Below are 25,545 nucleotides of genomic sequence, written 5' to 3'. Positions count from 1 at the left end.
ATAAAATAGTATAATTCTACTATTTGAGTTTTTTTGACCGCACCCGGACCATATTCCTTTCCTCAGTTAATGTTTTATATGCACAAAGAAATAATTATGATTCAAATTCAAACAAACAGTAGAGATATCTACCCTGATCTATAAAATTTTAAAATTTATATCATTTAGAATTAAGGTAATTCTCAGTAGTATTGATACTAGCACTTTGTTTGCTCAGGAAATATATTAATTTAAAAAGTAATTCTAAAAAATAGTTGCTACCTGTAGTACCTTTTAATAGGTAATACCAGCCACTTGATGGAAATCCATCTCTAGTAAAATCGAACTGAGTTATTGGTTGTAAGTAATATACATTGTAATATGCTCTTTTATGAGTAAATCTTTATTTTTTATATATAACTGATTTTTAGTATAATATCCTCTTTTATGAGAAAATAGTTATTTTTTATATATAAATGATTGTTAGTAGGTTTTATGTGATTTATCATTTCAATATGTTTATTTGTAGTATTAAACCTAAAAGCAAGCTAACCAATTTTGTTTAATAAAATATGCAGTCACAATAGATATCAATCAAATTCGAAGATGGCGGTATGTGTCTTGCGGAAAGTTTGTTGAATCGCGACCATGTCGAGAAGATTCAAATATTTTAAAAAATTTATTTTAACTGCCCATCATAATTGAAATTACAATACATTTAAGAAAAAATATAAGTTAAGAATAAATATTAAAGAAAATTATTCATAAAGGAAATCAGAGGATAAACTCAAAACCTTAGTGCTACAATCGATATTGAGAACTAAAAACAAGAGAAGGGCAAGGAAGAAAACTTTGTTTTGGACATTCGTTACTTAGGCGCGGGTGAGGAATGTTGTTTCCTGGATGAGGAGGTTCTCATCATCTCTTGTCCAGCTCGAGGTTGGACATCTTGAAAAAGGAGACATCAGAGAGTACCCATGAAGAAAAAATGATTCCTTGTTTGGATTGCCAAACAACACACTTCGGTGGATGAGAAGTGTATAAAAAACTGTTAGAGGACCAATGCTTTGTTCTATTAGTATTATTTTCTATTAGCTATTATTGTAATATAAAGCCGTTATTTTTATACTCTAATTCAAGACTCAGTGTAATAACATTAGTTTTAAAATTTTTATTTTCTTAGTTAATTCGTTTCAGGATAAAAATCATGAGAAACATTATGCTGGCTTTGTAAAAACGACAAATATGTCACTGAAAAATCTATATCCGAAAATGGAATATACCATTAAAATATATTTAGTCAATGAAAATGGATGGAATGACTCAAGTTTCATGAAAATTTCATTTACTACCCCACCTGAAAACAGTAATTGATCATTGTTATATTACCAATTATTTTAAATAAATGATTTTTTAAATATATGTTTTTATGTAAATCCTCATTATATAATTTAAATTTTATATGCTTGCTTTGTGATATAACATTAAACTAATACAGCTCATAAATCAAATAACTGTATTTTTCTATTTGACAATTCCCTCTTAATGTTGTGAATCAGGGAGGGTTTTATAACAAAATACAAAGAGTACATGTTGCACTAATGGAGGCCACAAGCAAACAGACCTCAGACAAAGGAAAAATCGCCCTAGACTTTCTCATGGTCTGAAGCAGTGTTGCCATCCACTGATTTATTTACGATTATATTTACAGAGTATTTATATCTACAAATTGTAAAGGCTACCACTAGCAAATAACAGCCATGTGTCTCATGTTTACATCATGTAGCAATTTCTCAAATGCTACTCTACACCAGCATACCTTATTCTCATCCACCTTTTTTCTTCCGCAATCAGATTGCTTGTTCTTTCTTCTTACCACCATGTAATATTAATGAGTTAATAATTAATGACTCATAAAAAGTTAATGATATAGTTCATTTTTAATTCAAAATTAATTAGAAAGACTTTTTAATTGATAGATAGAGTTATGAAATAATAAAATACAATAACTATCTGTTTCTGCTAGAGCCATTTTTTTATTTCTTCTTTATAAACCAAGCATGTCCTGTAGTTATTTTTAAACAATAGAAAACATATTATTGAAATGAATCTTCATATAAGTTAAGTATTTACAAAGAATCATAAAAGAACAATTAAAAATAACAAAACAAGAATTATATTTATCACAGAAACCAATGGTTCTCAATGAGCTGTATTAATAAAAATATTGCTATCATATAAAAACCAAGTGCAACAAATAAATAATTGTTTTGCTTTTAATAATGTCCTTTCTTTTTTCTTTGGAAAATAATTTTGATATATATATAAAGAGAAAATTATTAATTTATAAAATGCTTGAGGAAATACATAAATGATGTGGTATTTTTCACTAAAACTTCACTTTTTTTTAACTATCCATATTGAAGCATATGATAGTTTCTTACAATTGGTATATAATGTGTTGTTTTGAACAGTAAAAATACACTTCTCACAAGTTATAAGTACATCATTTGCAAATATTATGGAATCTTGGTAATAATCCATGGAAGCTTGCCTGAGGACTTGTATAACCAATAATCATACAATAGTTTTAAAATTACGAAGATTATCAGACAAATCAGCAGCACATTGAGGCAGTCTAGTGGTGAAAGAAAAGAGCTTGGTACACCGCACACAGAACTTAGCTTCAATTCACTAATCTCAAAACAAAACAAGAAAATAAGTATAAATATATATTTAGGATAACTTAAAAAAAAAAAATTGATTTTGAATAACAAATCCCCTCCTGGTCTGCGACTTCCACCATTTTATGGATGATTCTCAAACAATGGTCGCTCAAGTCTCACTTGAAGAAAATTGTTTTCAAGGATCACTATATATTCGTGCTGGTTATAATATGACCTCAGGAAAGACTACTTGACTCAATAAATTAATTATATTAAAATACTTTTCTATAACAAAATCAATTCTCTTTGTACTAGAGCAACATTTTTTCCTAATGTTAACATTTTTGGAGAATCTTTTTTTTGTAAAACATTCTCTATTAGTTGAGAATCATCCATTTACTACTAAGCATCCTTCATATATATTAATGTGTAGTAATGCTTTAAATAAATTTATATATTCATCAAAAGGAAGAGGTTTATTTACAACTTTCAAGGAATTGTCATCATCTTCAGAAAATGCACATCTTATATCATCAATATCTTCAATTAAATCAGTATATTTAATTATGAAATCCTGAAAAGAATACAACACCATTTACAAATATTATCATAGAAAATAAATATTCTTTTCAAAAAATGAAGTATCTTAAATACCTTAAAACTTGGTGTGAAGGTACAATCACAAATCCAAGGGTTATTACCAAAATAAATTTTTCCTATTTGACCATTTTTTCTGAAACCATTTTCCAAAGCAAATGTTGGAAACTAAAAATACCAAATATTTTCTTGGATAAAATAAACATAATATCAACGAAAACAATGGTTATTCATTTTATTTATTTTTTCAAAATAAAATGGGTGAAGTAGTAAGAAGTATTTGAGCTATATAAATTATATGAATAAGAATTTTTTAGAGTTTGGTAGGGTTCACAGCTCCCATCCTTTTCAAGTTAAATTAGATTGATATTTAGAATTGTTTAAAATATAGACATATATTTTTATATCTCAACCCTTCAGCTGGTCTTGTCCTAAAAGTGACTAGTATACTTTGTCACACTTGGCTTTAACTCCTTAAGTTACCACTGCCTTTCCCCTATAACCTCCTAGTTTCTTCATTGACATTCTTTCAACTTCCTCATGCTCTATTATTATGTTTATTGTCAGAATAAAAAAAAGACCCAGCTGAATTATATTTATATTTATTAAATTAAATTACGATTTATTGTTAAGTGGCTTGAGTCTTGCCCAAATAGTTTTTTCTGGCGAAGAATGAATACTTAAACTGATCCCAACTTCCCTTCCAAGTATATGATGGCTTGGATATGTATGAAGTCTGATATAGTCAAGGCTATGAGTAGCTAAGCTATCAGAAAGTGAAATACTTAAAAATAGGCTTCACTAAACAAACAATACTTACTGCTGTTAATTTGTTTGATCTTAAACTGAAGACTCGGAACTTGGTCAGCCAATCTGCTCCTTCTAATTTGTCAATATTAGATATCTGATTTTCATCAAGATAAATGTCAGATACATCTAGATATTTGGGATTGGTTAGCAAAGGGCTAATATCTGATATCTATATACAAAAAAAAAGGAAAGAAAAGAATACATATATGTATACATCTGATAGAAAAGAACTTTGCAAGAATAACATATATGAACAAAATACAAAAATTATATCTGGCCTCTAGCCTAATTTAAATTTTTAAAAAAATAGAAACCATAATAAAATTACATTTGAAATAAAAAAGATACAATCTTTCTTCTTTTCTTTTACTGGCACAACAGGTGCTTGAGGCTGCCCTTGGCCTGCTCAATGGCCACCAACCATCTTAGGCGGTAACTGGGATCCTCAGTTGTCGCAATTCCTCCCTCACTGCATCTTTCCATCGTCCCTTCGGCCTACCACGTTGCCGCACACCTTCCGGAACGTAACTGTACAGTTTATGAGCCACTCTTTCCTCACTCATCCTCATTACATGGCCAAGCCATTTAAGCCTCTATATCCTTATGTACGAGGAGATGCTGCATTCCTTATAGAGCCCAAAAAGTTCACCATATTTCCTTCTTCGCCAATTACCATTCTCGCATATGGGTCCTAAGATTCTCCTCAGAATTACTCTTTCAAACCTGTCTAGCAGGTTAGTGCTTTTATTGCTTAGAGTCCAAGTTTCTCCACCGTATGTGACGATTGGCCTTATCAACGTTTTGTACAGGGTGAACTTGGTGGTACGGCTAACAAGTTTTCTTTTGATTAGCCTTACAATGGAGAAATAAGCTCTATTTCCAGCAGTAACTCTGCTTCTAACTTCTTCTTCTTCATCCTGGTTCTCATAGATAATAGAGCCAAGGTAAAAAAAACTTCTTACCACTTCGAAATTATAGGGGCCCATTACAAGGCGACTCTGCCTCTGGTCCAGAGGCTTCTTACCCAACAGCATAATCTTGTTTTTTTCCCCATTAATATGCAGGCCCAACCTTTTTGCTTCAAAATCCATGATTGATACAATCTTTACTGATTAAAAAGAAAAGAAGAAGAAAAAAAGGATTAAAACAATAACAATGACACAGAGAAATAACAGGTTCAGGGAAAGCAACACAATAAGTCTCTATAAAGTTAAAAAGGTAGCTAAATTTCTACTTATTGGCTCGCGGGTAACACAAGACAAGCATCCTTACTTAGAGAGGATATGAATTATGGCTCAAAAGGTGCTACTTTTACGTTAGATGTTAGATCAGATGTAACACACTACGAAAAAGAATGAAAAAACATGGTCTATGCTCAATTTTTAATGGAAAAGATTTTAACTCAATTCTAATTATCTTTTCCCATCCCAGTATGACAAAACGACACTAAAAATATTAAACAAAAATACATTGTATAGAAAGCATTGAAATTTACACTACAATTGACAATACCTCCTGTTTTCACCCTAATGCAAAGTGTAAAAGTAATCAGGCAGGTGGGCAAGAAAAAAAACTGTAATTACAATTTGGTGAAAGATAAAGTGATCTAGATAATTAACTAGTTTTATAAACCAGTGTCTTTTGAAATAGTCTATAAAAACTTGGGAAAAATGTGGAAGTCACACTTATGCCTTTGTTTTTTCAAATATTATTAGGTCAGTAAAGATTAATTCTATTGGTATTATTTTGTTGAGACCATATTGAACATTAAAATTTATTTATAAATTATATCTATATACAGATCTATAATTAGTATAATTAATTATAGATCTATAATTATATCTATGTATAATTATATCAGAGTAGATATCGAATACAATAAATAACTAATAACAAAATTGAAGACAAACACAAGTAAACTAACTAATTTAATTTATGATATTAAAGAAAACATATAAATAATTTAAACATCCGTAGAAGTATAAGAAGATGGTCGGGGAGCAGTCAGCAAGAAACTTATTTATTTGTGCCAACATTTTGACCTGAATTTCAGGCCTTCATCAGGGCTGAAAAAAAAAGGAGATTACAAACTTAATTCAGAGATAAAAATATAAAGAAAATAATAATCAAGTTTGGAAAAATACATAACAATAAATTAGGTGTAAGTTCTCTCTGTCTTTTTTAAATATTTCTTTTTTTCCCACTCTCACATCTCCATCTCTTTTTCCTTGTTCCTTCCTTCTTCACCTATCTACTCATACATATTACTGTGTTGCTTTTATCTATTGTAACATATATCCCGTTTCTTTCTTGCCCATTGTATCATATATATCATTTTATTTTATTTCATTATGTTGTTTTCCATTATTTTTAGATACTAATGACATTTTTTATTATGTTTATTCTATTATTTATCATTTAAATTTTCTTCTGCACCTTTCATTAAGTTTATTTTTATATTTACTTGAGCACAGGTTTTAAAAAAAAAATGTTTGTTATCATTTAGTTTGTATTATTCTTACCTCTACAGTATTATATTTTATCTTTCATATCTTGTATATTACTATCAAATTATTGCTATCTACCTAATTTATTATTATGTATTTTTCACAGCTTCATTATTATTATTTTCTTTATATTTTTGTCTCTAAATTAAAGTTGTTATCTCATTTTATTTTTTCAGCCCTGATAAAGGCCTGAAAGTCAGATCGAAACTGAGCACAAATAAATAAGTTTCGTATATTTGTGTATTTTTGCTGACCACACCCCCAACCATCTTCTCTTCATATTAATCTATGGTCATCTATTTATACCTCATTCATAGAAGTAATTGAAAACATGCATGAAAGTAACTTGAAACATATATAAAACTCAATAAATAAATAAAACATAAATAAATAAAAAATAAATAATCAAATTAAAATATTTTTATATGTATATATAGTTGACCGTAAAGATTTAAATATAAGAAGATGGTCAGGACCGCAACCCTGACCATCTTCTTATATTTAAAATATTTTTACTACAGAAAAATTAATTGTACAGTAATTAAAAAACATCTTATAATTTTTATTTTTTGTTTAAAAATATATAATCAGTCAAAAAACATATCAAATGAACAGTGTTTACTTTCCTCTGAATTACATTAATCAGAGAATAATAAGTATAATTATTTTGAGCAAAAGAGACATTGAAGGCCATTGAATGTCTCATGTTATGATCATGGATAATGAAGTTAATCAGTTTTAAAAGTTAATTTTTAAATTTAACAATTTCTGTAGCGATACCAGGTCACTCTTTGTTCCATGAGTTTCTAAAGAAATGCCCAATTTAATTACTTTAACAAAACCTTGATTTACTTTCTAGTTAACAAATCTTGAAAATCTGTGCTGTACAATTCATGATGCAGAAATTTGAAATAAGTAATGGCAAGATCACATTATTGATTTGAATTTGGTATTAGGGTGAACAACAGTAGAATATAAATATTTTATTGTATTAATATAGTGGAAGTATTTACTAAACTTTACAATAAAACCAAGAATTTTTGAAACTCCCTCTATGATTACAGGTTTACCTTCGTTCATTTTACATTAAAATCTTACCTTATTCCCAGTAAGTAACAATGTTGTTATATTAGAGGGTATTGACGCAGGAAAGTGGTCCAAATCTAGTCTACTGCAGTTGACTGTTGTTACAGGTACTAAATAATCTTTATTAGGTGACCATACTATAAGATCCAGGGAGCAATTACAGGACTTTGAATCTACTTTAGGGCATTCATTTCTTAGGTTCTAAAACATGATGCATCGAATTGGTATTACAACATTTTATTAAATTTATTATCATTTTATTTATTGTATGTGTATATAAATATACTAATACAAATGTTTAATTCCATTTGACATTCTACATATCTGAATGAAATTTTATGTATAACTTTTTAATAGAACATGAAAGGATTTTATGTTACTTCTTTTTGCTATTCTAACAAAGTAGATTTTTTTGTGAATTTAATTATATTCACCTTGACTTCTGTTTAGCAGAGTCCTCACATTGACAATGCACTAAAAGGTAAATAATTATGCTTTCAATTAGAAAATATATAATAAGAATATGTTTTGTAAGTATAAGGAATCTTCAAGGTAGAACCCAAGTAAAATAATTAATTTGTTTCATTTTTTTCATTATAAAATGAAATTTGTCCATCAGAGCTCCCATTTGTCAATTAGTAGTTTTCTATTTTTGTAATTAGTTTCATTTGTCAAATATTAGTTTAAATAAAATGACATTGTTTTCTTTAAAATTTAATTATTCATGATATAATAGATTTCAATAATTTTCAATTATGTTCTTATATGTAATGCATAAATGTCTATATATTAATTGAATTTATTAAATTTTTATATAACTATTATATGATTCTGTTACATATGATGTTTTGAGGATTTTATGGAAAATGTCCCAATATTAAAGTTTGCCCTGCAATCAAACCTAAATTTTTGATCAATGATTTAAAACTTTAAGTCATCAACATTCTACTTTAATTTTTATAATTTTATAGAAAATAAGTTTTATTATTTTGTTTTTAAATAAAATAGTAGATGGTGACATTACGAACACTGTTGTGGAAAAAATTTAAATCTTCCTTTTGCTGTCACATTAACTATGAATAAATTTTGTTACACTGGAAATACACTTTCTTGGCTTTCTGTGTCTCCCACCAGTTGAGGTCAGTATTGAATCACATTAGTCTTTGATTTATATCTTGAACACAATTATCCTGGGATAAATTGAGACAGGGTATACCCGAAACATTCAAGATATGAATATGTAAATCATACCCTATTTTGGTTTAATTATCACTTGAATGCAAAATAAAAAACATCAAAAAATTTTAATACGGAAGGTCAAAATTTAAAATGAATTAATATTGATGACAATTAATTGATAATATTTCGTAAAAAATTTAATAATAATGTAAACTATGACAAATATGTTTTAATAACCTTTATAAATGACATAACTGCTAAAACTGGTTTCCCTTTGTACTTCAATACTCCACAGGTCATATGATTAGCATCCATTAGCTTTTTCCCAAGAAGAGGGTTCAGAACCCATTTTAAATGTGAATCACAGTCCCAGTTATTACCTAACAGCAAGACGCATTAATGTAATGACAATATTAATTTCACATTTTGCAAATAAGCTATAAAACTTATACATTTATAAGCATCTACCTATGTATACATATCGCTACCCTAAAAGTATAGTGACACTGCTACACACTCTCACTTCTAAATCACAACTGAAAAATGTGTCTTTATTCCACCAGAGGGGAAGATAAATAATTATGCAGCTTATAGCAATGGATCTTCCGATGACAAAATTAAGTATAATTATTTGGATTCCCAAGCATCTAGTAAATTCATTTTTGAGTCCACTGAGTCAATAAAGTCAATTTGTATTGGCAGTTTACAGTTGCAAATCAGACCTACTTCCAACCGGCCATCATCAACAGCTATGGTAAAGTTCTAAAAGATATTTGTAGTGGTTGTTAAAAATTGAAATATGGTACTATAAATTATATTATACAACAAATAAATTTAATGCCAATTTTGAACCATTGGCTCATATTACATAGTTTTATAACTATTTGATTTTTTCTTTAAATAAATTAAATATTTACAGTTTCTAAATACACTGAGATAAAAAACAAAATACACATTTAATAAATAAGTTAAATTTTTTTTTCCTACCTTCTAATTTAATTTATTAAAGAGATACAGTTTATACAGAGGAAAAACACACACTTATTTAGTGCCCTTCCTCTGCCCCATGGCATTATAAGGGGTCGAGCTGAGTCCACTGAAGGCAGGGGTTACAATATTGGTACGAAGAACGGGGAGAGGCCACTCCACTGGGGGATAATAGAGGAGAAATAAAGAAAGTTAAAAAATAAATCACTGGACTTTATTAATTGAAATCGGTGTCTAGAAATATAAACAATTTTTACTTACTTTGTCTAATTGGGCCAACTTAATATATTTAAATATACAAATACACTTCTAAAATAGAATGATGTATATGTTTTCAGAAGTATGGAATACTTACTCCTAAGAAAAATTTGTTGCAATTCTGATAAATGTTCAACAATATGCCTGTCTAATTGTTTCAATTTATTATGGCTCAGGTCCAGGATTCGTAAATGTTTTAAACCTTCAAATGTGTTGTGGTGTAAGTGGACAAGACCAAGTCTTGTAAGATTAAGCACCTACAATAAATATTATATAAGTGGAAAATAAAAAATAATAAGTGATTTAGTTAACTTAGCAAAATTAGATTTTTGCTAAAATAATATTAACATTGTTTTTATTATTTCAATAATATAAATGGTCTAACTTTTAATTATTGAAGATCAGTTCATCAACATTTACAGGCGTCATTTTATTATTTAGTAATCTTAATCATCTACTAACATTAATCATTTTAATTTCTTGGAATTGTTAGAATGTAAAAATAGTTCATTAAACCCATATAAAAAACCTAAATTGTAAATTCAAACAAGATAAAGTTATATAAAATTACATAATGCACCTCTTTTGTTTATTTTTCCAGATTAACAGTTTAATACTATAAAACCAAATGCTTTCATCAGAAAAAAAAAAGTTATACTTATAATTCATTTTAAATTATTACTAGTGAATTTGAAAACTTTCGCCTACCACTTTATGGCATAATCTGCTCTATATTTACAAAATTAAAATTAGTACCTGAAGTCGATGGTTTGGAAACGGTTGAGTAAATTTTGAAATATTTGGAGAATTTATCAGAGATAATCTGTAAAGCTGTGGGAAATTGGAAATAAAAGCAGGATCAAAAGATGAACTTGTGACTTGACAGATAACAATAATTCGTGGGTGTACACTGTAACAAATGAAGTCAATCATTATATTATATTTACAGTTTGTAAGCATTATTCTTTGACTAATTGAATTCATTATATTTGTATGAAAAAATACATGAGTAGCTAGTTTAGTATTGCAGAAATAATTGTAAGTAGTTCAAATAATCCATGTAAATAAATACCTACATAAAATTCTGTATAGACATGATTTCTTGTAAATTTTCTTAACATTTGATTTTTCAAGTCTCCTCATAACTTATTAAATAATGGTTTCCACTCATTTTTTTTAACAATGATTTTTGTTAGAGGAGTAAGAACTGCAAAAACTGCAGACTAATCATCAATATTTTAAGTTCTAACTGTTAAGACAATTTTAAGAGAAATGTTGGAAAAATAAATTTCCTTTTATTTAGTCAATAATTGACCATGCCTTGAATCACAGCATCCTTGATGATTTTTTCCAAAAGGGTTGATTATTTCTGAAACTATCTAGTTACATTAATAGCCCCTATGATGATATGTTTATTTACTAAATTAAGATTATCAAGGAAATATTACCTGAATTAAAAAATCCATATTAAAGTTGCAATAATGTATTTATTTATTGCAGCTATGTATTGTTCACCAAGATACATATCCTCCAAGCTCCACCTGCCATTATGGCAGACAGATTCAGTATGGCTATGTATCTTTCAAGAGATACTGAGCACAATAGTAATTTTAAAAAACTTTTTTTGTAAAAAGATAACGAATTTTTCTATTTTAAGTATACATCTAATATCACTAAACACTCACAGATCATTTAAAAGATTATTCTATAATCATTCAGAATCGTAGCTTATTAACCAAGTACTAATAATATATATCAACTCTCAATCTTACTTATATTAGTTGTTGAAAAGGATTTTTATTGGAAGATATCAAACTAGAGCCTAGAGTTTCTCAAATAAATAATTAACCATTTAACGGTGCAGTACTATTGGCGCTCATAAACCTAAGTTATGCATGTTCAACTGTGATGCACTGACTCTGTTTGGGCAACCTTTTTTAGTTAGTTGGAGTGAGGTGTTCTATAACAGGTTAAATTTCATGATATAGTTTTAGTTTTACAGTTCTCATGATTTAGAATCAGGCTAATGTTAAATAGTAAGTTATTTACAACTAATAAAGAGACTAAAGGATTTTTTGGGGAGGGGGTGAATCTTCAAATATTTTTTACCTTTTCTTTCCAGGTTTCGTCCTTATTGATAAATTGTTAAAGGAAAATTAATATAGAATTTAAAAAAGGCCACAATATATAAAGCTATAAATTATTTAATCATCTCCTCTTCTTCCGCATAGCAAGTGAGGTTATTCTATAATTCGTTCACCATAGCTAGATCCAGAAATCTCTTTCCTGAAATACCTGTCTTCTTTAATCTTTAATTGAGAAAGATCAAGGGTCTCTACCATTCTGCCTTTCTTTTCTATATTACCGTTGCCAACCTGTTTCCTGTCATTCCAGTAAGATAGCTCAACCATCTAAGATGATTTTCTTAAATCCCAGATTACACCTCATTCTTATATTTCATATTGTCTCATCTTGTCATCCATTCTTCTTAAGTGCTGTTGTGGATCAGGGAGAGTTTTAATAAAATACAAAGAATGCGTGTTGCACTAATGGATGTCACTAGCAAACAGACCTCAGACCAATGAAACAACAGCATTGTCTCATGGTCTGAAACAATGTAGCCATTAACAGTGATGCTTTATTCATAATTATATTTACAAATTGTTGAGGTTACAAACGAATATTTTTAACAACAAATCAAATAATAAAACCTATTTTCTACAAGTACTACATATCCATAGTTTGAAGTTGGCTCTTGTGCTTTGTGGTAAGAGCCCAAGATTAACTTGAATAGGTGATAATCAGTAAGGTATTTTTGTAAATTACTTTCTTTGTGTTTTTTTGACACTTAAGTTTTTCTCATAATAAAATCTTTCTTAGAGAATTTAAAAGACCTACTGGCAGCATTTATTTGTTTATCTATCCAGCCATATTGGTTCAGGTGAACACCAAGATAAATACAAGGAAAACAAGATGGTACTAAGTGAGAAATATGACAATGAGGTCAACTGTACATTAGCTAAGATGGTACAGCCACAATGGCAGGAAACAGACTGGAAAGAGTCAAATAGGAAAGTTGAAAGTGTAGAGACCCTTGGTCTCTCTCAATGGAAGATCAAAAGAGACATGGGAAGGTGCAATTGAGAAGGCCTTTGACAGAAGAGGATTGGGATAGCGGAGAAGGAAAGAAATTCCTGTACCAAGCAGTGGTGAAGAGATCCTCATTCTGCTAGGCAATAGAAAAGATTAAACAACTTATAGACTTATTAATTATAACAAAAGATATCCAAGTCCTCACATATATTTATAAAATATTTTGCAGGCTATTATGACCAAGTCGAATTTAACACAGCCAAAATAACCTATATTTTCCCTATTACACTTAACAATAAATTCTATTCTTTGCTAATTCTGTTACTTCATAATCATTAAAACTTAATAGTAAATTAACAGAATTTATTATTTAATGTAATAGTGATAAATAGAGATTTATTTTGACAGCTAAATTTAACTAGGGCATAATAGCCTCCAAAAGTTTTTATAAATAAAGTTGAGGCTATGAAATTAAAATTAAGATTGTCCTTGAGGATGGTGGGATTGGCCAAAATGTTGGACGTGTGATATGTTTTAATAAAGAAGTGTTGAGACTACTTGGATATATTTAGTTTATGATTAATAAAACAACCAGTCTCAAACAAGATAATAAAATATAGATTTATATGTTGTTACTATTCAAAAATTTATAATGATTTTACTTTAATAAGTTATTAATAAGGATGAAACCTACAAAAATTCACTGATGAACTCCTCACTATTATAGTCTTTACAGATGGTAAAAATGAGAAATATAAAGACTTCAGCAGAATTCATATTATCGGGTAGTTAATCTACCTTAGAAATTGTCAGCAAAAGTGTGAAATCAAGTAACTGTTAAATCCTAACTTTTCAAAGAAAGAGTTTCAAACCTATATTTTCATTATATTGAGGTGGTTTTTAAAACATACTATGTGCAAGCAATTCATATGCTATTGAACAGAAAAAAATAATACTTAATTGTTGTAAATATAATTGACGCAGTAATAAAATAACTCTAAATCAAACTGTTATGGACAATAAATTGTTAATGTTTTATTAAATATTTACAAACCTGGTAGAATTTAAATAATTTTTCTGAAAACCACCGTTACATAAAAGTTTATCTAGTTTGTCTGTTCGCATTTCACACCTCTTAGAGAGACTGTTACATGAACCACTATTGCCGAGATGAAGAGCTTGTATTATAAGAATCCAGCTTAAAAAAAAATATAAATATATATTAATTATAATAGAATATTGATAAGTGAAAAATTATTGGGAAGGGCACAACATAACATTCAGTGAACCATTGATAAGTAGAATGAATTTTAATCTTTTAAAAAGTGTGATTTATGAGTTAAAAGCCATTGTTGAATCATTAGGAAAATGGTACTCATAAATATCAATTCTCTATGGTAAAATATTGGGTTGTTTTATATGGAATATCAGGAAAAGTTACTTTAGTAAAACAACTTTATGAAATCAAAACATTTTTATTCAAAATATTTAGATCTACCTTTTTTTACTTTACCAGAGACAAGAAACTGTCAATGTACTTGTATTCAGTTGTGTTGCAAGTTCTCTAACTGTTTGGTATGGTTTTCTTTCACAGTAAGCCTAAGTTCATCGCTCTCAATTGCTAGTGGAGGTCTTCCTCTGGATTGCTTATCTAAATCTGTGTTATCAGCCAAATTTTTCAAACCACCAGTAAATGGTCTGTTCATTTCAACACCCTTTCCCGAAAGCTATGGCAATGTTTCTTGCAGCTACTACCTACTACAACCTAGTGTCAGTTTAGACACAAGAAAAAAATTACTCGAAAATCGCGTTTTCAGGGTCATATTTGATCGCAGACTAAACAATATGGAATTAATTGGAATGATAGTAAGTATTATAAAATAATAGAGCATTAATAATGGCTCATTATAAACTGTAAACAACAAAAGTCCACTAATCCCACTTTGAATTTCTGAAATAATAACAACGGACATTTCATATCAAATGACCCAATATCATCAGTAGTCATGATTAAAATTGAATATAAAATTGTCGATCATTGAGATGTCCGTCCTTTTTATATATATTTTTTTATTTTCAGACGAACCAATATAAAATTTATATTTTAATACATCCACTAATATTAACTATTTATTGGCTCATTAATTCTTTTATTTTAACTTTTAAAAAAAATAATGCCTTGTATTTTTATTATAGTACATGGAATCTTTTATGATTCACTTATGTTCAATCAAACTGCTGCAAATAAACTATTTGAACCTTTGAATAATGGATGACAGACAGATCATATTCAGGGAAAGAAATATTAAAATCCTTAAATGAAAAAAAAAATATTGATTACATTTAAAAAGGTATATAATCAACTAGGTATTGTAATTGCTGATAAATATTCATAAAAAAAAAAAATAATATATATATTTTTTTTAGGTTATTTTAATGTATATCCATTAAAGAAAATAATTAACAGAAATTTAAAAACTTGATGAGATGTTATAATAGAATATGTAATTACAAAATTCAAAAACTATCAAATTATACAAAACATGATCTAAATTTCCAAATTTATATAGAAAAAAATATATAAGGAAAATAATAGTTACTTTCAGTAGTTACATTTTAAAATAAATAAGTCTAAAACAAATTACTAACAGAAAAATAGACTTCTTTTTTTTTTTAACACAATATACAATACAAATAAAATACAAAATATAAATAAATAGTATTATTTTATTTACTTACATGAAAAATAAATGAACTAGAAAAGTTTTCATTGATTTTAAAACCTGGAAAAAAACTAATTGAAAACTGTTCATGTCAAGGTCTGCTCAAGCTGTGTAAGTTAACAGCCCAATATTGTCCCCAGGTATTATCCCACTTTATCTTGATTAGTAAATATTTTTTCAACACACCCCGCAAATTAAAAAGCCAAGTAGGTTGTAAATTATTATAATATTGTAATAAGGCATTAAATAGTCCATAATCATGCAGTCTAACATTTTCATTTAAAAAAATTCAAAAGATAGACATTTTATGTTTTTAAAATATCTTTACTTCAGAAATTGCCACAAATAAATAACTGAAGAGCATCCTAGGAATTTAAAATCAATGAACCAAAAATAAAAATTGCACTGCATAATTCATGAAGTACCAGTTTATGCGTGTTGTAGAAAAATTAGCTCATTTAGACAAAAATATCTAACAACAAAATATAATAGCATTTGTCAATAAAATCATAATGCTTCTTAATGAATATGAAAAAGAATTTCATATTTTTTTAGAAACAATTTCATTTATTTGGAGATGGACACAGGAATATACATATGCATGTATGTGTATACATATATGAATAAAAATAAATAAATTTATAAACCAATTGGATTTATCTATTTTATCTCTTCTTAACAATGATTTATCTGTAGAAAGTCAACTGTACACCTTTTACTTTCAAAAGTGAAGCATCATTTTTAAAATATACATAGAATTTAATATTTTATGTATTACAATATATATTCCATACATCAATAGTACATCTACTCACTAAACAAGAGAGAAAAAACTATTATTCGCTACAGGAGTAGTTCAATATTTTATTTTTGGTGCAACTTTTTTCTAAAAGTAAACCATATTGAATTATAACAAGTTTTTAACTCCAATCAAACCATGATTTTACAGGAGAAATGGGTTCTGAATCGTTTTTCGTATCGGAAGTGATGACTTTGATATTTGTTTCTTCATGGAGTGTCTTCTCATATTTTCTAACATCTTCCATTTTCATATCATACCTGTAAATATAACCGATTGATTTAAGCTGATTAAAACAATTGTTATTAAAAATTTGAACTTACCTGAAGTGACATATAAAGCCTTCTAATCAATTAATCATAATACAAAAGTTAAATGTTCCTTAAAATTATTATAATTGTAAATTAAAATTTAAAAAAATTAACTTAACATTACTGAGTATAATTTACCTAATGATAAATGAGAATGAAAACCATGTCAAATAAATGTGAACATTTTTTATTTATAGGTTTCTCAAAGAGCTCTGTCCATGCTTTTAAGTTTATTCCTTTTAATTTTTTTAAAAATATTATACAGTATAAACCTGATAATTTGAATTGTCAAGGGTCCAAAGTTTAACTATGAATTACGATGATGTAATGACTAGAGACTAGATTTTTGATTAATAAAAAAACGAAAAAGGTGCAGTAAACCAAAATGTGCAAAATTGTGTAGTAAAAACTCAAAATGTGTATAAAACACCCAAATCCTGCATTAATTAATTTGATTGTTTAATTTATAATATTAATACATAGATAGCCTATCTAACCTTATTTGAAGCAAATTAAACTTGCTAATTACTCTCTACATTGCAAACAATCATTAAAAATATTGCCCAATTATGTTATGACAAATAAAATTAATAATTATTACCATTCATCAATCCAGGCAAAAGCTTGCCGATGTCCAACTGTAAGAATCTCTTTAATGGTCTGAAACAAAGAAGAGAGATTAATATCAAAATAGATAATTATTAAACAAAAAATATAAAATTTGATACATCAGTAAAGTATATTCACTAAAGCTCACAAGAGAAACATAAAATATAATAAGAAAGTCCTGTAGGTATAAATATATCGATGACTTACTACACAGTGGTGCTAACTACATTTCCAATTTTTTTATTCACATAATAATATAGGTGACTATAGATTATGACCATATAATTCACCATATAGGTGAATATAGATTATGATCATATAACAGTATTGGTGAATATAGATTATGACCATCTAACAATATAGGTGAATATAGATTATCACCATATAACAATACAGGTGACTATAGATTATGACTTATACACTGGCAGAGTTGCTTGAAGCTCAACCTTCATTCAATATTAGATTTTATTATTATTGTATCAGATACCATCTCTAAAGAGGAAAGGTATTCAAGCCATAGTTAAGTGGCATGAGTTACACAAAGATATCCTGCCTTAATGATTTACTAAGTAAAGATGTATAATCGTAACTTTCTATAATATTTGTAATGTCATCAACCGATTCTCAAATTACAATAGTTCCAGAACAGGACCAATTAACAATAGTCTATCAAACCTTAGAAATACATTAATGGCTGCCTACAGATACTTTCAACAGTTTAGTCACTTGTTATTTATTAAACACTGAGTTTCAAAGTGATGTGATCAACCCAGAATAATCTACATCCTGCACTTCTTTAAAATCCATCAATTATGCTCACCATAACAACTAAGGAATAATAATGTAACATTCATCATTTCACCATCTTCATTCACTAAATAAAAGTTTACATCAAGTTTTAAAATCATATACCTGATGTATTAGTTCTTCTACTCTTGTCTGAAGACCCCATACTTCAAATGAAGCTTGTACTACTTTGTAAGTACACATAATTGGAGTAGTTTTCTCCTGCCAATCTTCAGTCAATGGCCCACGACCTGTTTTTATTGATTTAAAAAACTTTAAATCCTGAAACACAATATTTAAAAAAAAAAATCAATTATACAGGAAGCATTACTGAAATTGAAAAAAAAAAATTGAATTAGCTACTTCAGAAACAACAAATGTGTTGTTTGAGAAAATAACACATAGATCATTTCTGAAATAATCATTCATTAGTCAACATTTCATTCCAGATTTTAAAATCTTGATTAAGACATCATGAGACTTATGTTTTAAAAAGTGAATAACAAAAACATTTAATACATAATGATACATTATATTTTTAAAATAATAAAACAGAATTCTGAAATAAATATTCTTTAGAGGTTTAAGCTGCCTGAGTACACATTTGGCTTACATCTCAAAAGATCCCAGGATGCATTTAAGGTTATTTTTATAAATACACTATTTCAACGGCAAATAAGATAAGGTTGTATGTACAAGAGCATGATTTAAAGATTCTAAGATATATTTTAAGCAACTTTATCATCGAAAATTTGAAATGATGGACTAATGCGTAGACTTTAATCGGAGTAATTAGAAGTATAGGCCAGTATGATAATTGAATAAGAGTAGAAAAAAAATTAAATTCCATGATCATCCTAAACAAATTAAGTAATAAGGGAACTTTATGATAATTAAGTTAGATACGGGATATTTATGAAAATTTACCTCTTCCTCTTTGTAGTTCTTCGGACTAATTTCATCATAAACTATGTCAATAAACTCCACTAGTCGCTCTTTCAAAACTTCTTCATTTAACTTCAGGCACTAAAAGTATAAATAAATTCAAAGTTAAAATAAATATCATAGCTTAATTTTTAATCATAATCAAACCACACATAGATAAAATAGGAAATAAAGTAAAAAAATTATGAATAGGTACAATAGATTTTCGGAAAAATGCCCAACTCCTAATACGAGTGAAGTCTAATTCTAGGTCGCAATGTAAGTGGAATTGTACTCTACACAAGAATGCCAGTATAGTTGGCAAGAGACCATATGGGAGGCCAAAATCCAGATAGATAGACAGAATCGACAAAGATGCGAAAGAGCTGCATGAAGCAAACTGGAAAGCAGTAGCCTAAGACAGGCGTGGAGAAGGCTGGTTTGGGTGGCCAAAGATCTACAAGGACTGCTGAGCCAACCGAAAAAAAAAAAAATCCTTCAAAGAGAATTTAATAATTTCATTACATCATCAACTAAATGTATTATAAAATTAAAAACTCAACAATAAACAAAACAAATCATGCTTAAGGCTAAAAATATATTAAATGAACTACTTCTACTACAAATATGAATTCTAAAACTTATTCAATTATTTTATTTTATTTTTTTTTGACAGTTGAATTATATTTATCAGATTTAGTTACAATAACATGGTCATAAAGTTTAAGAAATGAATGGGTATTATATAATAATAAATCTTTGAAAACAGGAAGGAAAGAATGGAGAATTTGGATGTGGGCATTGAATTTGGTTGGAAATAATATTAAAAATGTGCATACAAGAAATCTTCTAGGAGTTTTGGAAGATTTCTAGTAGGTGCATTTAAGAATTATTTTAAACAATCTTTAACAACACTCCCTTCTTTTCCAAAGATTGATCATACATCCATTCCTTCCTCAAATTAAATGACCATATTATTGTAGCTAAATCTGAAAAATTCTATGACACATAGTAGTTAAGAAAGTTAACCTTTAAGTTAAACCAATACATTCAATTAATAGTAATTTACATGATTTGCAGGACTACGTTATATAATAAAATACTATGTAAAACGTTTAATTGTACTCATTATTTAAAGCTGAAGACTTACATTATCATTGGTTCCATTATTATCTTCATAAGATGTTTGAATTGATATACTAAATTTTGGTATGAATGAACACTGAAAACAGGGAAATAAAAGAAATAATTAAAATAGTGATTAATTGAAATTAAATACAAATTATAAAAATCATACATACCGTATACTCTGTTGAGCAAAGCCACGTAATAGCCATGAAAAAAGGTTAATCATTTTAGTAAATTTTTTAAAAACAATATTTCATGTGAAAAAAGTTATTTTATACCTGTAATAGTATATGGGTAATAATTCCAGGCTTTTTCAGTGATATAGAAGACTTTAGGAAGCACAGCTTGTAACCAATAAGGTAAGCGCCTAAAAAATAATCAATGTGCACTTAATATGATAGGTCACACGGTACTCGGAAATATATTCTACTTAAGTATTTACTTAGGTCGTTCTCAAAAAAATGTCTATTCTAGTGATAATGGAGAATTCCATCTCAAAGATTTGTCTTATGATGATTTCTCGTTTTCATAAGTTCTAATCTCTCTTAATAATTTTTATTAAAAAAAACTTCCTTCAAATTCCTTTTTTTTTTTTTGTCCTAAACCCTTAATTGTCATTAAAACTGCCTGTATGTTTTGGTTGAAAGGTTCTAAATTTGGTAAAATTTAATAAAAATAAAAGGTCATAGTATGCTGCTTTCAGAAATGAAATCAAAATTATTTTGAATGCAGCAGGTAAATCAATAACTTATTCGAAAGTCAAAGACTGAAAATTTTTTAATTGCTGTGAATCTGTGGATATTGTCAAATTGTGAATGTCCAAAAGGAAATTTCATGAAACCAAATTGATAAATTTATAAGAGAAACATTGCCTAAGCTTGGTAAAACAATTTTTAGTCACATACCAACTGTCACTGTCCAGTTTGAAATGAATGTGTAATTTTCAGGTGAGTATCTTTTGATTATCATTACTGTCCTCCAATCATTCCTTTCCTTTTTTTTTTTTATTTCTCGTTTTTGGTTCCTCTCAATTTAAGACCTTCTAAAGAATACTATTGTTTTTTTTAATATTCGCCAATCTAACTATAGTAAGAAAACTCTTATACTTCAAAGTCTCATTACCATTGTCAGATTATTGTTAGTTCCTTAGCCATCAACTTGAAATAGAATGCCGAGTGTTTCCAAAAGCAGACTGACACGACCAATATTTATCCAGACCTTTATTTTTGAATTGATAATTATTAAAAATAATACATAAATATCATGAAATGATATCCAATTATTCAAGGCAAAATATCAACAGCGACCTGCAATTCAAATAGTAAGAAAATGATCTTCAAATTCAAATTTTGAGTAATAAAATGATCATTAATAGTCCAAGTAATATCATTTTACTAACAGTCCCAAATTGTAGTGAAAAATAATTAACGCCTAAGTCCTTAATAATATAATTTTAAAAAAATCATAATAAAATTACTAAAAATTTCCTTTAGAAGCAATTTTTTTTTTTAATCATGTATTTTTAATATACTTAAACTAAAGTAAGTTTTTCTCTTTTTAAGTAAGTTTTGATCCTGAGATAATTGTTTTTTATTGATTTATTTATTTTCTATATTCTGTTAAAAAAAAAAAAAAATGTGAAGAATTTAAATTTGTTTTCACCAATGAATTTATTGTTCATTTTCATTTATAGCTTCTGACATTTATGTTGTTCATATATTCTATTTTGCATATTAACTCTGTTAGTGATGAAAATTAGGTCACACCCATCTGCTATTGGAGACATTGGGCATAGCATCTAAAATATGCCACCATGTGTCCACTGCACTTGTCAAAATTAGAGTTTGGATCCCAAAAAAGTGAATTGAACTCCATTTTGTATCAAATACTGTTCTTTATGACACCAGGAATCTACACAAAAAATTGGGATATTTATGGGATGGTTCATTTGCTTTAAATTTTGGGCCAGAAAATGGAGTATTCTTCCTGGGCTTCATATATAATTTAGAATCCATCATAAATTACAGATAAAATTACATCAAGCACTTAACTTGGATTTATGTGGAACAGAGTAAATGCCATGTAATCCTTATGATTAAGTGAATACCATAATAGTTCCTTGAGTAAAGAAATAATGCCCTAGTCTCCAAAATTAAATTAAGGTAAAAGAGAATTAAATATGAAAAGCTGACAGTAACTGATAACAAACTTAACATTTCTCTCCTTCATTGAAAATCAATTTCACATGGTACTTTGTTTATGGTTCACATGTGGTACATTGTTTATGGTCACATTACCTTGTTGATGGGTTTGTTAAAGAAACTTATTAACAAAACTGAAGTTCAATTATAATAAAAATGAAGTACTTGGAAGGCAACAAGCTGTAAATTCGATAATGACTATGATAAAGTCAAAATATGAATTAACATTAAACAGGATTACATCATAATCACAGGCATTTAAACTTAATTTGACTGATAATTAAATATTTAACCACAATAAACATTTCCATGCTATTTACTGATTTACTGAACTTTCATTTTTAAATACACCTAAGCAAACAAAACTATGTGACAATTGTCAAAATAAATTACCCATTCAAATGTATTCTCTTTTCAGTGTACTGGCCTTTACCATGAATTGGGTCCTCACATTCCTCATTGGTAATGATTTCTACTCCCTGGCCTGATTCTGTTTGTTGGTAACTATGCTTGGCAATCATATACAGCTGTCCAATTCGATACTGTGCACAGAAAAAAATATATCACCACATAAACAAACATGGCTTAGAAAGTCAGAATAATAAAAATTACTTACTTCTTCTACAGTCAATGGCATACTTATTCGATACTCCTTAATAAGCACCATTGTAATTAGTTCTATAAATATTTTTAGAAAACGAATCTATACAAACAAATCCATAGCACCTTCAACAGTCCTATTACCTCCTTGAAATTTTGTTTACATGTATAACTGGGAAAAGAGGTTATTTTCAGTCATAACCTACAAGTTACATTAACTACTAAACCTAGACAAAGACAACTTTGTGCAACGGGTAACAGTAACAAATTACATCCAAGGTTTTTATATCAAGTAAGTAAAAACTAATCTTAAATTTTTAAAAACTATTAGTTTTTACTATATCCACTAGAAACTCAGAATCAATATGATATAATAAATGTTTTTTAATTGTATAAAAACATCATATCAAACAAATACTGCTCGGTTGTAATATAAATTTGGTAATTTATCATTGTTAACCGTTTGTCCCAGGACTGATTCTATCAGCAGTAGTACGTATATATTAGGTTAGTCTCACACAACAAGTCCTGCTTTTAGGCCTGATTCATGTTAAATACGAAGAGATATTCATAGTCCTTATAACATGAATCTTATAAGAGGTTTGTTCGTCCATCTGTGATATCTCTAGCTGAGGAAACACTGTAGTTTTTATCTCAGTTAAGATGGATATTAACGCCAAGCATTCTTGAGTAGTTTTGCTATCTTTAAATATAATACCATGTAGTCTTCTGAGCTGACTTAACGTTTGTCTAATGTTAATTCCAACAAAAATACAATTTTGAGAAACCTCTAGGGTTTATTCGGAAGGTGATAACAAAATCAAAGTTTGCTTGAGTTTGTGTAGTCGCCTTATATTTTTTCATTTACAAGGGTGTTGCTCAAAATTCTCGGCGAAATCCTCTTCAAAATTCATAAAATCAATTTTTTCAGTTTCAAAAAGTATCGTTACATTGGGTAAGGTTGATATGTTGCGACAGTTTACTGTCAAGGTGAATACATCTGATAGTTTAACTTGGCGGTTATTTTTATTGTATTTATTTTCTAATCCTCTTTATTGATATATAGTTACGATTACAAATATATGATAATACAGTGTATATATACAAATTACATACAGACTTTGTTTGCCGTATGGCAGTTGAGTTACAGGGTCCGCTGAAGGCGGTTTCACATTGGTAACATCCTAGTTGGGGGCTTGCATAGAATGGAGAGGGACCATTCCGGCTGGTGGTGTGATGACTTCAAGCTGCAGAGCCCGAAGTCCTTCCCTCGGCGAGGACGTCTACTAAGGGGACAATGCTTTGCCACCTCCCAGGTCTTGGTGGAGGGGTGGTATCTCTAAAGAGCGGGTTGGCACAGGCCTTAAGCCCATCAAAAAATTTGATGTGCCTTCGGCCTTTTCTTGGCGGTTAGTCCACTCACATTACTTGTGTAGCGACACTATCTATTAGAGACCGCGAGTAGGAACACAGTTATCGCTTCCCGCCACGGTGTAGAGCTTCAGTTTGTTTAACCTTATGTTAAACACTGATGTTTTTTCTAGTCAAATATTGTATTCATTTATTCCGTAAAATGTAAATAATTCTATAATGTTATATATAAACATGTAATTACCATTATAATTGTACATATGTTAATTTAATAAATGAAGTTTATCAAAAAGAATATACTGAAATACAAAAATGTTAGATCTTACAGGCGGTGCCTCTTACCGGCCTTTATATTGTTAGTAGAATCAGTACTATCACTTTCGCGGTTAATTACTCACGGACTTGACTCCGCGACGTCGCACTACTGGTGCGTCATGACGTCCCATCCTGACGGTTTCACACTCCACGACAACAAACACCCAGCCATCACAATACAAGTCAGACTCGAACACTCCTACAAAATAACTTGCGCCTACCGAAGTCCCAGTGCCAAACCGGACACACTCAAGAATTTTCTCTGCGACATCGAGAACAACACATAATACTAGGTGACCTAAACGCCAAACACCAGTCATGGAATTGTGCTAAAGGCAATACAATAGGAAACCATCCGACCAAAACAAAATATACAATCATACACCCTGATCCATACACATACAGACAAACATCAAACCCATCATACATTTCCACACTTGACCTACTCCTCAAGCAACAACCACACAGATTAACTAACTGTAGACTTTAGTGACAATAACCACCTACCAGTCCTTCTCCAGTTAGGCCAACACACAAGACAAATCCCACCTACAGACTTCAAACATGCCGACTGGAACCTTTACAAAACACACATTTACGATAACATACCCAACAT

General features: G+C 28.8%; 3 protein-coding genes across 6 annotated transcripts in view; 1 reads left to right on the top strand and 2 right to left on the bottom strand.

The window, feature by feature from the left end:
- The window catches only part of LOC106683801 (angiopoietin-1 receptor), a 37,647-nt gene extending 36,259 nt beyond the window's left edge, over positions 1 to 1,388 (top strand). The window contains exon 22 of the mRNA XM_014425495.2: positions 1,177 to 1,388. Coding sequence (XP_014280981.1) covers positions 1,177 to 1,353 — 177 coding nt within the window. The 3' untranslated portion in view covers positions 1,354 to 1,388. The remainder of the gene's footprint in view (positions 1 to 1,176) is intronic.
- A 178-nt stretch (positions 1,389 to 1,566) lies between these two features.
- On the bottom strand, positions 1,567 to 16,576 carry swi2 (Protein singed wings 2). 4 transcript variants are annotated; one of them, XM_014425491.3, is made up of 10 exons: positions 15,902 to 16,576; positions 14,217 to 14,360; positions 10,826 to 10,979; positions 10,167 to 10,326; positions 9,062 to 9,204; positions 7,658 to 7,846; positions 4,063 to 4,221; positions 3,300 to 3,410; positions 3,130 to 3,219; positions 1,567 to 2,678 (listed from the first exon to the last, which is right to left on the bottom strand). In XM_014425491.3, the coding sequence occupies exons 1-10, from the start codon at positions 15,973 to 15,975 to the stop codon at positions 2,499 to 2,501; spliced, it is 1,404 nt and encodes a 467-aa protein (XP_014280977.1). In that variant the 5' UTR covers positions 15,976 to 16,576; the 3' UTR covers positions 1,567 to 2,498. The 4 variants fall into 4 exon arrangements, with proteins under 4 accessions (XP_014280977.1, XP_014280978.1, XP_014280979.1 ...); XM_024362545.2 differs by having other exon boundaries at positions 2,534 to 2,673; XM_014425492.3 differs by lacking the exon at positions 4,063 to 4,221.
- Positions 16,577 to 16,729: 153 nt separating this feature from the next.
- On the bottom strand, positions 16,730 to 23,480 carry rdgBbeta (cytoplasmic phosphatidylinositol transfer protein 1). The gene is made up of 9 exons (XM_014425494.3): positions 23,260 to 23,480; positions 23,037 to 23,185; positions 20,721 to 20,809; positions 20,616 to 20,623; positions 20,465 to 20,536; positions 19,318 to 19,416; positions 18,517 to 18,672; positions 17,597 to 17,655; positions 16,730 to 16,944 (listed from the first exon to the last, which is right to left on the bottom strand). The coding sequence occupies exons 1-9, from the start codon at positions 23,308 to 23,310 to the stop codon at positions 16,806 to 16,808; spliced, it is 822 nt and encodes a 273-aa protein (XP_014280980.1). The 5' UTR covers positions 23,311 to 23,480; the 3' UTR covers positions 16,730 to 16,805.
- Positions 23,481 to 25,545: the final 2,065 nt, after the last annotated feature.

This window comes from Halyomorpha halys, unplaced genomic scaffold (assembly GCF_000696795.3).
Source record: "Halyomorpha halys isolate HHAL.00 unplaced genomic scaffold, Hhal_1.1 Scaffold518.1, whole genome shotgun sequence".
Classification (NCBI taxonomy): domain Eukaryota; kingdom Metazoa; phylum Arthropoda; class Insecta; order Hemiptera; family Pentatomidae; genus Halyomorpha; species Halyomorpha halys.
The sequence above is the reverse complement of the archived record's forward strand: the minus strand, read 5'-3'. Positions and strand labels throughout refer to the sequence as shown.

What these genes read in the sequence shown, in the direction of transcription:
- swi2 (XM_014425491.3), bottom strand. Translation starts at nt 15,975, where the DNA reads ATGAACAGTTTTCAATTAGTTTTTTTCCAGGTTTTAAAATCAATGAAA. An exon ending in TTCCAAACCATCGACTTCAG is followed by an intron (nt 10,327 to 10,825) that starts GTACTAATTTTA and finishes TATTTATTGTAG; the next exon opens with GTGCTTAATCTTACAAGACT. An exon ending in GCAACAAATTTTTCTTAGGA is followed by an intron (nt 9,205 to 10,166) that starts GTAAGTATTCCA and finishes TCTTGCTGTTAG; the next exon opens with GTAATAACTGGGACTGTGAT.
- rdgBbeta (XM_014425494.3), bottom strand. Translation starts at nt 23,310, where the DNA reads ATGGTGCTTATTAAGGAGTATCGAATAAGTATGCCATTGACTGTAGAA. An exon ending in AGAACTACAAAGAGGAAGAG is followed by an intron (nt 18,673 to 19,317) that starts GTAAATTTTCAT and finishes ATTGTGTTTCAG; the next exon opens with GATTTAAAGTTTTTTAAATC. An exon ending in TTTGCCTGGATTGATGAATG is followed by an intron (nt 16,945 to 17,596) that starts GTAATAATTATT and finishes TTATATTTACAG; the next exon opens with GTATGATATGAAAATGGAAG.